This window comes from Lampetra planeri, chromosome 76 (genome assembly GCF_965212315.1).
Source record: "Lampetra planeri chromosome 76, kcLamPlan1.2.h2, whole genome shotgun sequence".
Lineage (NCBI taxonomy): Eukaryota > Metazoa > Chordata > Hyperoartia > Petromyzontiformes > Petromyzontidae > Lampetra > Lampetra planeri.
In genome coordinates, this window is record NC_136181.1 from 1,272,197 (window position 1) to 1,286,827 (window position 14,631).

Below are 14,631 nucleotides of genomic sequence, written 5' to 3' on the forward strand. Positions count from 1 at the left end.
TCCATAAATGACGTCACGCGGTTTTGGACGAATTTTGACCCCCCCTCCCCTCGTCGCACGGCGTCACGAAAAGTCAGACCCCCCCTCAAATATGACGTCACAAAGCTCTGCCCCCCCCCCCCCAAAAGAAACTAAACATGCTTCAAATCGCTTTAAACTATTGTCATTGTAGTGCGTATTTAATGTGGCGCTGCACTCTGATATAGGAGAAAACATTTATTAAAAAGGTCTATTTAATTAAGTAGAACGTGTTGTCTATTTATTTAAAGTTGCGCATTTTGAAGTGACGTCACGTTTCTCAAACCCCCCCCCCCCCATCGTCACACATCGTCACAAATGTCTGACTCCCTCCCCCATAGGTGCGTGACGTAATTTATGGACGGCCCCTAAATGGAGGTCATACCCCGTACTCTGCTGTGCACGTAATGTTTGCCGTCCCATCTCCGATCATCATTGCCTGCTCATATAATAATAATTATAATTAAAAACCGCACATGACTCTCCGTAGCAATGAGCAGAGTGCACAATTATACGTGCGATCATGAATCACAGGTGAGCTCACACGGGCTGCACACTCGCATGTGAGGAAACTCAGGGTCCATGCCAGGGTACCTTCACCAGACCCTTGCCCTCTGTTGATGGGATCACTTTAGAAAAAAAAACCCAGGCAAGTCTTTGGGCATGTACCATGCGTGGGGTTAGATGATCCGAGTTCACTTTTAATAGCAGAGCTCACCCCTCCCCCCAGAGATCGAATGGCAGAGTGCTGGCACAACCAAAACACTCTGCTATACCTAACACACAGACAAAGAACCCCCCCGTGTAGCCTTAACAGACTGTTGGGGCAAGTGCTGTGAGCGAGCACCTATGAAGGCCGGAACAATACACGAGGGGATGGGTGGCCAGCACCACGCCCGACCGCGTTTGTCTCCCCAGTGAAGATGTTTACACACCACACCAGTTAATCATTTGATGCTGAGTCGACCTAGGGGAGGACCAAGATCGGTTCAGATATTCGTCACTGGTATTGGCCGTGAGCGGGAATCGAATTCAGGTCGCTGGGTTCATAGCGCAGCGCGCTAACCACTACACTACCGCTCCCACTACCTAACACACACACACAATCTCAAACTTAATGCTCGGCCAGTTGGTTCACTATATTAACTTTAGCTACCTCCTCAGCTATACAAACTTTAGCTACTTTATAGTTTATATTCATATCCACATCTCCAGTCTTTTATTCCCAGCCTTGCACACTACTATCACTAAGAAATTTGACGTGCAGTGTTTCAATCGTGCACAATTTTCCCCCCATCCCACTCCCCCCCCATCCGATGTACAGGAGCAGTATGTTGCGTCCACCCTTAGGATTAGCCTCTCCAGCCCACGCCCCGCCCCCACACTCACCCTGCCCTCGTTTCCCCCCCACCTTCCTCAGCTATACAAGTCCGTGCAACCCAGACCATGCGGGCCCTTGCTGAAAACGTATTCAAATTCTAGAAGGAGACTTTTAAGACAGCTTATTTCACCTTGAGTCAATTCAGGGTTCCGTTGTACGATTTCCTCTGCCCAGGGAGACCCTATCCCATCCTTCTCTTCCTGTATCCCCGCTACTACTGCATCTCATGAATCTCAATGGCTGGGGAAATCTGCGCAATTACCGTCCCTTGACGTATTTAAAAATTGCATACATAGCTGCTGCTTCCATCTTAAAATGTTGTCCACCACCGCGAGCAAATATCGACTGATTCTTGGCCCCAATGGTGCAATTATAATTGTTGTGTCCGCGCTTGAAGTGATTAATGGTGATCGATATCACAAGGGAATTAACACATGTGCTAGCGGCGGAATCATCATCGACTCTCGCACCAGGGTATGCACTCTGGCGGCCTTTCCTGTCTCCGCATCAGGCTGCAAAAAATATATTATTTTACCTGACGGCATCTCGAAATAGCCCGGGTTCATGGTTATCTTAATGGGTAGCCGACTTAAATAATCAGTACCTAGTAGATATGGTACTGCTAGGGAAGAGGAGACCAAAACAGGGTCCGTAAAACACATTCTCCGATACGGATGTCTGTGTTAACTTTTCCCACAATTCATAGACTACAGCCATTAGCCTCCACAAATGTGTTGTCATCTGGTTCAAGCCAATGTTTTTATGCTGGTAAATTATCAAACACGAGTGGAGAAATTATGATTACTGATGCTCCCTTGTCCACCAACACCCTCACGGGATTTCCCTGTATCGCTCCCGCCAAAACTGATGTTCCCGTAGGTTGCTGCTATGACCCGTCTCGCTAACTTTTTCCACTTCACCCGAGATGTTGGCTTTATTTGCCCTGTTATGTCACTCCAGATCGCCGTGATCGAGTGGTATGCTGGTGATGATGGGGATGAGGGTTATGGAAATGAGGTGCATGTGTGTCTGGCCGGGTGTACGTGGAGTCGTGACTTGCCTGGCTCTTGGGAAGCCCCGCGATGTTGTCCGGAGCTGGCTTGCTTGGTTGTCTCGGGTCAACTTCCCCTTGGCATTCTCTCGCGATGTGGCCCGGCCACCCACAGTGGTAGCAGTAGATCACCACTTGGTCTCGGATTCCTCCGCAGTTTTGCCATAGTCGCTGCTGCTGTAGTTGGCGCCTTGGATTGTTTAAGCCTGTAGATCACCCACCGTGCTGGGCTTTGCGGCGGTCCCTGTTGTCGCTGTCCCCGTCGGCTCCGCTGGTCCTCCTGCTCCTCCATTCTCCATCGCCCTTGTCACCTGCATCGCTACTTCACATGGTGCCCTGGGTTCTTCATGTGCCCAGAGAAATTAGCAAATCACATTGAAGTTTGGTTGCTCTCTGGCATAATCAGCAATGTAATGCCGCTTTGATCGAGGAGAGTTTGCAGCTGCTCCGCCACCAGCACATCCCGGGTCGCCTCGTCCATCCTCGGGAATGCCACACCTGCTAGCACTAGCAAGGTGCTTCTATAAACCATCGGCGGCTCGCTCTCTCCCCTTCTCCAGGCCGAAAATCGCTGCCTTGCACTGGACGGAGGACAAAAAATCTTGGTCATCCCTTCACAAGCTTGTTGGAGTGTGGCGCGTTGATTTTCCGGGATCGTAATGAAGGCTGTTAGCGTTCTGTCATCTAACACCATAGGCAGCGCTTGTAGCGCTTTTTCGTCACTCCATTGGCTGACTCTTGATGGCTGCTTCAAATCTTTTGATGAATGCCATCCAATCGTTTCCCATTGCCATAAATAATTTTAAGGGTCCCAGCCTTTTCGTATTCTCCTTCACGGTAGTCGAGGTCTGCAGCACAGCTTCCAGTTGCGGTTGAACCAATTGATCGGTTCTCACCTGCTGCTCGATGAGGGGAAGTAGCGGCTGCTGCACTTTGGTGCTTGCTCCTCGCCGCGTGGTCAATGGTGGTGGTGGCTCTGGCTCAAGCCACGCAGCACCTGCTCCCTCCTCCTCTCTTCTCTTCATTGTCGTCACCAGTCGATCCACCACTGAGGTAAGGTGGTCTAATCTCCCTGACATCTCCTTTTCTGGCGATGCTGGTTCTTGGGCCTTTGGCAGGGCCTCTACCTCCGTTGGGAACTTGGCTGCCAATGGGGTCCGGCTCTCGCTCTATTTTCTGGGTCTCGAAAACCTGGGGCACTTGGGGTTGATAACTCGTCTTAATTAGGAGCTCCTTGGCGATTATTTTTCCTTAGACTTGTTGACGAAATCCCACCATTGCCACCAGTGTATAGAAGCTCCTTCACAGGTTCCATTTTCTGGACAATTTGTTTTACAGTAACGTATTTACAATGTGAGAGGAAACTAACACGTTTCCCAAGGCTATGTCTATCTGCAGCCCTGGTGGTTTCCACTAGTTTAACTTGGACAGTCTTTCTTGATATTTTCCACCATGTAGGTCTCGAACAGTTCTGCTCGATGTTTCTACGATGTCAATCTGCAACATTCAGCCCCAATGTTGTCCACCTCCATCGTCGTTCAGTCCCCAAGCCAGCGCCCCAATAGCGGGCCTCGTCCCCCCTTATATACCCGCTTGGCCACGCCCTGGTAACTTATAGCGCTTTCCCCCGGTAGATTCTTCGAGCAGACACAACCACTTCTACTTCCCTTCTCGAACCTTCCCTCATACAGTACCCTGCACCTGTCTCCACTGACCCCACTTTAACCCTTGCCATGTACAGTACCCTACATATGCGTAAAGACGCTGACAAACGTTGCTACTCTGAGCCTTTTTATTTGGACCACAGCAATAACACTCGGCCCGGGCTTCGTTCTTGATGCTTGAGACTCGTACTATCCCCGAACGTCCCCCCCCCCCCCCTGTGCTGTCCCCTTTCTACTCCCTGAGCCCTATTTCTGGAAGCTCCGTTCACTCCACTTCCTTCATCCAATCCTCTCCCTCACTCCTCTACTGTCCACCCTCGCTTCCTGCCTTTTATGTTCAAATCTATCCTCCAATCTCTTTGAACCTCGCCTCCCAACCAATCACTCCGGAGGCCTCTCTGCACCAATTGGAGGCCTTGGTTGACTTCGTGATTGTCCATTTGCACGTACGCTTGTTTTAGGTAAGTGGTCTGTTGCATCAGTCATTACATATGTAGAGGGGTTACGGAGGGCTTAACAAACACACTGGGCGTGGTTATGCCCGTACGCCGAGAGGTGCTTACATCGACGTCCGCACCGTTCAGCCTGGGGGGCTCACATGGAGCTGGGATCTCCCACGGCCCCACCCATCAGTGGGGGAGTTGCTATATAAGGCGGTGAGCCGGAAGGCTCGGGGTTCAGTGTTCAGCCTTAACCAGTGAAGCAAGAATACCTGCTAGATAGGCCCTGGGACTCCCCTGGATCGCTGTCCTTCTCAGGACCGACCAGGGCAAGCCAGTGGCGTGGCCCCGAGAGCCCAGAGCCGATGCTCTTGTAAGAGCCGGTCTGGGGACTCAGGGTGCCGTAATCCCAGCTTAACCAGGGCTGGATTAGCTAGCCTCCCCTAGCCCGGTAGTGGAGGACCTAGGAGTAGGCTAGCTGGGACATAGAGAGTTGATCTCCCAGTTAGACGGGTGAAGGGGCCGATACCCCTTCAAGTGTTTTACATCTCGGCCTGTTATGTACTTTGTGCTTAATAAATAAGTGTGCCTCCAACTACGTCGTCCAAGTCTCCTGGAACCTACTACACATATGTATGAAGGAAAGTCCTTACGTTCTATATCACTGAAAAAATATCAAGAGAGAAGAAATAAAATCCTGTGGCGAAAAGCCAAAGTCACACACATTGTTTAAAAACCCATGGTTGAAACAGTTTTGGAAGATATTTTAGGATGCGTGTTTATTGAGCATTTAAATACAGCATTACAACTCACTCCTGTTAACAGAGATGGGTACCCCTCATGCTCTGTTGAGGAAGGGCTTTGACACTTTGTTTTTATAGGTTTGACGGCACGGCTGTAGAGATTGTAAGAAATTTCACATGTTACAGTAGAGCAGTGGTTTTTCTTTAGGTAGGATGCATCACGCACCCACTGGGAGTGCGAGATGCCCTTTCTGAGGGTACAATACATGGCTAGATTTTTTAAAGGTAAATAATCGAAAACACAAATTAAGCACGGGCACGTAAGTTACAACTTCTTTGTTTAATCGAACCCTATGTATGTATTAAGATTGTACATTTTTGTACGATTGAGAACCAAAGGGGTGCAGGCTGCAGTAAAGGTTAACAACCACTGCTGTAGAGCATGTGTGAAATTGTGTAAGACTCTTCAAACTTTATAATCAATAGATTATCTCACAAAACTAAGACCATGAAAGTTTTTCAGGAGAAAGAAACAAATATCTTATGGCAATGCTTTTCCAAGCACTGGGAGAGTTGCTCAAAGAAGGACGGCCACCTTTTCAAAATGCTTTGCTGCTGTGAAAAATGAGCAACGTAATGCTTTAATTCTCATAAAAAATACATTTACAGGGACTCCTCTACTTACAAACATTCGACTTACGAACTTTCAGATATATGAACAAACCCGTCCTAGTTTCCTGTTCGGACCGAGAAAAGTAAGTTCAACTGCCGTGCAATAGATGGTGGTGGTGGTATCTTTATCTGCAGAACATGAAACACCAGTGGCATCTACGTTTTCAGGAGAGTATACAACTTTAAAAGTCATTCCCCGTGTTTAGTGTACATGCCGTACAAGATGTTTCGAATCGAAAGGAGTAAAGTTAAACTTACGAACACATCGACTTACGAACAGATCTCTGGAACCTAATTCGTTCGTAAGTAGAGGAGTCCATGCATTTTCTTCAAGGTGCCTGGACATTTTTAGAGTGTATGGTGTATGTTTGTTTATTGTTTCCTTTGGTGGTTAGGAGCAGTCTGCACTAATATACAGCATTTCTAATTATGTTAAATGGAATACTTGCTTGTGTCTGTTATGTAGTTAAGGAGTATATAACTGACGTACATATGCAACTGTAACTGATATAAAAGTACAGGGCAGTATATACAAGCTTTAGATTACAAAACAACTCCGAATGTGTCAGCTCTTCTCATATATCTAAATATAAGCAATAATTAGCCTGGATAAGTGCTGAGATAGGCAACACACGCAAACAGCAGGTGACATAGTTTGCTGCTGGCATAAGCGGTGGGCAGCAGAGTACAATTCAGTGGAAATCCATTGTTGTACTGTACGGACCCCAAGAGAAATGCTCCTCACCTTCAAACTGCACTGACCATCGTGGTGAGGGATGATGGACATGGGCATTCTTTGATCCAGCAATGGATTAATCTCGGTGCATAGCAAAAATAAACATGCAATATATAGAGTACGGTATATGTTTTAGGCTAGTGCTGCAAGACGTTGCTAGAGTCGACTATATAAACGGATAAGACCGTCTCGGCATTTGAGAAGTTAGACGTTTGACTGAGGATTTCTAAACGGCATTTTGCAGGCGTTCAATCTCTGGACCGTTGCCATTGCTTGTTTTGGGGTCAACCTGCAAAGCAACAGAACAAATCTACGTTGAAACGAATGTGAATATGATAACAACATGAAAATTATAATTTCAGAATTATAATCTGTATTTATAGTGAAGGATGAATCCGATGAGCTATCATGCTCTTTTTCACAGATGTCCAGTACGAGCACAGGGTCAGAACGTTACAACAACAAACACAAATACACGATAGGAGAGAAAAGTATAGGAAAAGTAAGCGCATCACTTTAAACATACAAATAGAAACTAAACTATGTTATCTTACCAGGAAAGGCTCACTGAGCTATTAGCTTCTTTTTCAGAAGTGACCTGGCCACAAATTATAGCTCAGTGAAGTGGCTTATCCCGTGGAAATGTATAGCAGCCAAATAATCTCATTAATCTTATTGCGTGTTTATAAATTTACAGGGAAAAACCGGAGGACAAGGAGAAAAAACATCCATGCGACCACGGGGAGAGAGACACTCGGACTCCAAAATATATACCAGGTGTCAAAGTTAGGATACAACCCCCAACATCCTGCATACCAGGCGAGGAAGATAACATATCCTAGCCATCGTGGCGACCCTTAGATAAATAAAGTACATAAGTTCAAATTCCAGAAGTACATCAACACCGTGCGAGTCGTGGGGATTATATGATCATACTTCACCATTCTGGTTAATGTGGGTTCGTGAAGCAAGTTGGGGTGGTGTAGTGGTTAGCGCGCTACATTATGAACCCAGTGACCCAAGTTCGATTTCCGCTCACAACACCAGTGATAACGATGATCTGAACCGGTCCTGGGCCTCCTCCCCTAGGTTGACTCTGCTTCAAACGAGTATTTAGTGCGGTGTATAGATAACATTGTCACTTGGGAGACAAAGGCGGCCGGTCGCGGTGCTGGCCACCAACCCCCTCGTGTGCCACAGTGCCGGCCTTCATAGGTGCTGCTCGCTAACAGCACTTGCCCCAACAGGCTGTTGAGGCTACACGGGGGACCTTTGTTGAAGGAGAAGGGGTTGGCGGTGCGGGGACAAGAACAGATCAATTATCACTCGCCACTGCATTTTCTGTCACGAGAAGCCAAACTCAGGTCACTGGGTTCATAGCACAATGCATCATCTACTGTGCCATCGGTCTGCAACATGCTACTATGAGTAGGATTTATTAATATGCATCTAATTAGACCACTGCTATTGATTAACTTTTGAAGGGTACCTTGGTATTACAAAGTATGAAAAAAATGTTGATAGAATTGCTGAATAATAATTGGGCAAATTGTTAATGGACAGGGTGGTCCAGATGTCTTGTGACGCCCCCCACCTCCTGGGCGTGTGTTATGCCCTTTCTGGGGTGCGAGGCATGGCCAGCATTTTGCTAGCTGAAGTGGCTCCTCGGGATAGAGTCATCCTGTTGGGTGACTTTAATTCCCGAGTTGGTCATGATGCTGGCATCTGGTCTAGAGTGATTGAAATGCATGGGCTAGATCAGCTCAAAAACAACGGGAGGCTGCTAGATTTTTGTGCAGCCCATGGGCTTTTAAATAGCAACATGCTGTTCTGGCATTGGCGCATCCACACAACGTCATGGATGCATGCTGGGTCCAAGCAAGAACATCTGCTGGACTACATAGTGACGGAACAACGTATGCGAGCCCATGTCCTTGACACCAGGACCTACCATGGAGCTGATCTGCCCACTGACCATCGACTTGTCATCTGTAAGATACGCCTGCCATTCTTCTACTCCGGTGGTGGGTGTACACCCAGGACCCAATTCAAACCCATCTTGGCCTGCTCTCAGCTAGCTGATGAAAGTTGCAAGCGAGAATTTCATCATTGCTTGCGGCTGGGGTTGGCCTCGCCCCCCACTCCTCCTGATGACGAGGGGAAATGGGAAAGGTTTAGGACTGTGGCTCATTCAGCTGCAATGGCTGCGTTGGGTACATGGTCCAGACGTCCCCGGAGAACCTGGCTGACAGAGGTGTTCAGGCTGGCTGAATAAAAGCGATAGGCCCACTCTCATCGTCGACAGCATCCCACTTCAGATAATGAGGAGGCTTACTGCAGCCTTCGCTCGGAGGTTCAGAGAGCCATGATGCGCTGCAAGCATGGGTGGTGGTCGTGGTTTGCAGATTTTCTGAGAATTTCTGTGAGGTCTTTTGGGAGGGGAAATCCCTCAGCATGGAAAACATCATGCGGCAAAGTGGGTATGACCCTGCCGAGGCTGTGGTGCCTCAAATATTGTAGGAAGAATTCAAACCCTATGAGTGGATGGCTGAGGTGCCATCTGTTAAGGAAGTACTGAAGGCGATCCAGAGTCTGAGACCAGGAAAGACACCGGGCAGAGATGATCTCCCAAGCGAAATGCTGATGGAGGGTGGCGTTTGTGCACAGACTGCCCTACATGACATTATAACAAGTCTGAACCACTGGACGGGTTCCGCAGGATTGGAAGGATGCCCTGGTGGTCACCCTCTTTAAGAAGGGGGACCGCACAGACTCCTCAGTGTGCCGGGAAAGGCCCTGGCAAGGATTATTCAACATTGCCTTGCCAGGCACGCTGAGGAGAGGCTTGTGGAACTCCAATGTGGTTTAAGGAAAGGGCGGTCCTGCACAGATTTCATTTTTCTGTCCATCTGCGACAGCAGAGGTGTAGGGAATTCCAACAAGACTTACATCTCTGCTTTATTAACCTGGTCAAGGCCTATGATACCATCAGTAGGCCTGGGCTCTGGGTTGTTCTTCGTGCTCTTGGAGTCCCTGTCTCTCTTCTCACGATCACTAAGGACCTTCATGATGGTGAGCGGGCCCTAGTAAAACTACGTAGCCGGGAGTCGGAGCCATTCCCTGTTCACTTTGGGGTGTGACAGGGATGTCCTCAGGCTCCCACATTATTTAACATCCATTTCGACCATGTAGTTTGTGAAGCCTTCAATTGCTGCACCGAAGGAATTTCCACCTGGTACAGATGCAATGGGAGGCTGATCAATGCCCGGGTGTGGTCAAGGGATGGCTCCCTATTGGTCAACCATGTTATGTATGCTGATGATCTGGTAATTGCTGCTCACTCAGAAGAGGAATTGGAGGTGCTGTTGCTGAACCTGGAGCTTGCCACTAAGAGGTGGGGCCTTACCATCAGCTCCACCAAAACTAAGCACCTGCCTGGGTATTTTGTACCTTGGGACACTCGACCCCCACAACTCCCAATTGGTGATGGGGCAGTTGTGGAGAGTGGAGAGCTTCCGATACCTGGGCAGTGTGCTAATGAGTGGCTCCGGTTTGACAGCAGAGGTTTCACTCCGAATCAGTTGAGCGGCATTATCTTTTCATCGGTTGTGTAGCGCTATGTGGAAGCTCACTGGTCTGTCGCTCCACACGAAGCTTCAGGTCATCTCTGCCACAGTCATGCCCTCCGTTCTTTACGCTTCCGAAACGTGGACCCCCCTAATGGGACATCTTTGATGATTAGAAACATTTAGGCTGGCCTGCTTAAGATCCATCCTGGGTTTAACCAGGCTAGATTGTGTGAGGAGCTCACAAATCCTTGAAAGATCTGGACAAAGTCCCATTGGTGAGCTCCTCTAGCAGGCAAGGCTTTGTTGGCTGGGTCATGTAGCCCGCATGCCCAGCCACCACATGCCTAAACAGCTTTTGTTCAGCCGGATTTAGGGGGCTAAACAGGCGCGGCATGGGCTATAGAAGAGATGGAGTGATGTGGTACGGGACGATGTGGAGCTGAGCGGACTTGCCGATGACTGGTATCAGCAGTGTCAAGATCGGCCTCTGCGGAGGAGCTCGTGAAGGATGCTACTGGGCAGTTGGAGGTAGACGCCCTCTAACAACAACGGGGAGCGAAGGAGTGATGCTTAAAACAACGAGCGGAGTGCCAGGTGACTAAAGCACAGCAAGTTGGCACAATAGGGGGCATAGGTGGTGGATCGGTCAGTCATCTCAGTCAGTCGACCCGTGGCACCTAAGTCTGCCCCTTGACCTACTGTCAGCGGGCATTCGACACTTCACCTGGCCTCAACGTGCACATAGCCTGGCACAAGCGCTGTGGTGACATCACCGCCACTTAGTGGCAAATGGCGGTTGCTGTTGTGAAAACAGAAATGAGGAAGCAAATGGAAAACCACCCTATACTGTGCTACTCGTAGATGCGTCAAGCAGGCAAGGCTGCGTTGGCTGGGTCATGTAGGCCGTATGCCAGTCCCGCAAAACTTTTGGCTCAACAGGACAAATGTTATGCCAATTTGTGGAGGACATGAGTCATATTTCCAATCCTGCAGAACGTGTTTTTGGTTTCAAGCCGGAGCGATGATGTTGGGTATGTTAGTCCAGAATCACAATCCTCACTCAGCAGTTCCCTTGGAAGGTCATTCCTGCACTTCACTAGATCTGATCTCAGAGGCCATGTCACTCTCTGGACTTCCTCAATACGTGGCATGATGTTGATTGAGTTAAGGGGTTTTTACTCGGCGAAAACATCACCTAAAGGCTCAGAAAGTAAGCTGATCAGATCACAAGGGGTAAATACATTACATCTACATTACTCACCATAATGGTAGTGCTGAGACTAACTTGTTGATGGCATTCAACTGTTTTTGTGACATTTGAAAGAAGTAATTGAAGGCATTAGACGGATCATCTTTGCCACAATCCTCCATAGATTTGCTACTTCGATAGGGACATAAGCAACCACCATCACCATTCAGAAAACATGATTGAGAGGAGGTGAGCCCACCACAACCCGGGACTAACAGCCACCAATATCTCCAAATGTCTACCCCACATGAGAACAGGATCTGGGAGATATTCACCAAGGGGCTGAGTACCAAAATCCTAAAACTATTAAACAAATTGCGTAAGCTGACATAAATTCCGTGAGACCGTATGGGTGGTCGAGATCACCCCTTAGGTCTGATATTACTCACGTCCACACAACAGATTCTCTGGGCTTCCACTCCATATTTATAAATATGCGTTTGGGCTATTTAGATTATTTTGCTGCTATAAATGTCCAAATGATGAGCCACTTTGTTGAGCTACCATTTGTGGCCACGTCGCTTTTGAAAAATAAGTTAATACCTCAGTGGGTTTTGTCTGGTAGGATGGGGATGGTTTAGTTGTTTCTGTATGTGTTTGGGTGATTTGTTTACCTTCCTTGTACTTTGTACTCCTATCGTGTGTGTATTGTTTTTGTTGTAACGTTATAGTCTCCCTAGTGAACATCTGTGAAAAGTGTTTTATAGCTTATCGGATTCTTCCTGCAGTATAAATAAATATTCTGATTCTGAGATAACAACAACCAGCCATTCACCACTAAGTGGCGGTGACGTCACCACGACGCTTGTGCCAGGCCATGTGCACCTTGAGGCCACGTGAAGTGTCGAACGCACGCTGGCAGGTCATGGGGCAGACTCAGGTGCTACGGGTCGACTGACTGAGATGACCGAGACGACTGGCTGATGCACCAACTGTGCCCCCTATTGTGCCAACTTGCTGTGCTTTAGCCACCTGGCACTCCACTCGTTGTTGTGCGCGTCGCTCCTCTGCCCTCCGTTGTTGTTGGAGGGCGTAGTTGTTTAGGCATGCGGTGGCTGGGCATAGGGGCTACATGACCCAGCCAACGCAGCCTTGCCTGCCAGAGGAGCCCACCGATGGGACTTTGCCCAGATATTTAGATGATTTGTGAGCTCCTCACACAATCCAGCCTGGTTAAACCAAGGATGGATCGACGGCAGGCCAGCATAAATGTTTATAACTGGCAAAGATGTTCCATCAGAGGGGTCCACGTTTTGCAAGCGTAGAGACAGGAAGGAATGACCGTGGCCGAGGAGACCTGAAGCTTCGTGCGGAGCGACAGACCAGGTAGCTTGCACACAGCGTTACGCAACATATTAAAAGATATTGCCGCTCGACTTTATTCGGAGTGAGACCTCTGCTGTTAAAATATTCTGAGAATAAACACACTGACACAGACAAAGATTCCCCGTATAACCTAAACAGGTTGTTGGGGCAAGTGCTGTTAACAAGCACCTTCGTGACGATGTTGACACACCGTACCAGGACTGGTTCAGATATACTTCACTGGTGTTGGACGTGAGCGGGAATCAAACTTGGGTCGCCAGGTTCATAGTGCAGTGCACTAACCACTCCCCACTATCACAAACAAAGACAACAATCCCCCTTATAGCCCTTAACAGCATATCATCGCAAGTGCTGCTTGCGAGCACATATGAAGACAGGCACACAAATACAAAGATCCCTCTTAAGGCCTTAACAGACTGTTGGGGCAAGTGCTGTTAGCGAGCACCTATGACGGCCGGAATGGCACACGAGGGGGTGGGTGGCCAACACCACGCCTGGTCGGCTTTGTCTCCCCAGTGACGATGTTTACACACCACACCAGATACTCGTCTGAGGCTGAGTCGACCTAGGAGAGGCCCAAGACCGATTCAGAGAATCGGCACTGGTGTTGGCCATGAGCAGGAATCGAACTCGGATCCCCGAGTTCATAGCACAGCGCGCTAACCGCTACACTACCGCTCCCCTCACACACTCGCACAGATCCAAACACTCACAAACACACACACACTAAAATCCACATAGATATGTACGCATAATCACGTACAAATGCTCTTTTTGCACAAAGATGCAATGTCATGAAAACATACAAAACAACTTATCTTCCCCCATATCGCGTTTTAACACACTGTTAGCAAGCTAGCATGGCACCCGATAAATAGATACATTAAAAAAGTATCTCTCTAACACACGCACATAAAAGATATTCCCATTCAAAGCAACACACTCGAACAATTACACCTGTGCACTCTCACGCATCCACATATGGGAATTTGCACACACATCCACTCACATTGCTATTTTAAATAAACAATACAACATAAATATACAACTTGCCTCGGTCATAGACCAGCCGAACGGATCGAGCGATGTCACAGCGGCCAGGTTGGGCCAGGGATTTCAATGCGGTCACGTTGCGGCGATAGGCTGGTATGATTTTTAGTGATGCTGCAATCCTACAAACTAGATTTGAAGCTTTCGTGACTGCAAGGATTCATACTCTTGGGTTTTTTTCGGTAAAGTCACGTAGGTAAAAAATAATAATAAAATAATAATAATAAATGAAAATAACTAAATTAAATCACGACGTTTCGGAGGCAACACAAGTCTCCGTCTTCAGGTGAGACCGTCACAGCCAAAATTTACTGTATCAAGTGAAGGGAAATCTAAGATACAAGATCTTATATACTGGTTAAGGGGAGGGGGGAGGAGCTTATCTAAATGTGGCAGTCAGGGACTGGGAGGGTGGGGGGGGAGGGGCTAGAAGGGGAAGGTACCTGTTAAGCACCTCCGCAAGAATTACGGCCGGTGCTGGCTTCCAAAACCAAAAATAGCAGCACTGTTAAACGCTGGGGATGTCAACAACTCGGTAAAATAGACTAGTACCTGTCAAATAAGATGGCACAAATATGCGTAGTTAAATATTTTTTACATGGTTAATAACATCTTTCCAATGATTGCTCAATTTGTACCCATCATCACGGTTGAAGTTACGTCTATGTGTGTATAATCTGGATGGCTTCATGCACAAACATTTGATGGTAGCCAGAAGGTTTGCAGAGCACC

The 14,631-nt window shown here is 48.0% G+C and overlaps 1 protein-coding gene across 3 annotated transcripts in view; it reads right to left on the minus strand.

The window, feature by feature from the left end:
- Nucleotides 1–5,314: 5,314 nt before the first annotated feature.
- The window catches only part of LOC144737965 (P2X purinoceptor 4-like), a 135,515-nt gene continuing 126,198 nt past the window's right edge, over nt 5,315–14,631 (minus strand). For all 3 annotated transcript variants that reach the window (XM_078620880.1, XM_078620881.1, XM_078620879.1), the window contains one exon: nt 5,315–6,994. In XM_078620880.1, coding sequence (XP_078477006.1) covers nt 6,932–6,994 — 63 coding nt within the window. In that variant the 3' untranslated portion in view covers nt 5,315–6,931. The remainder of the gene's footprint in view (nt 6,995–14,631) is intronic.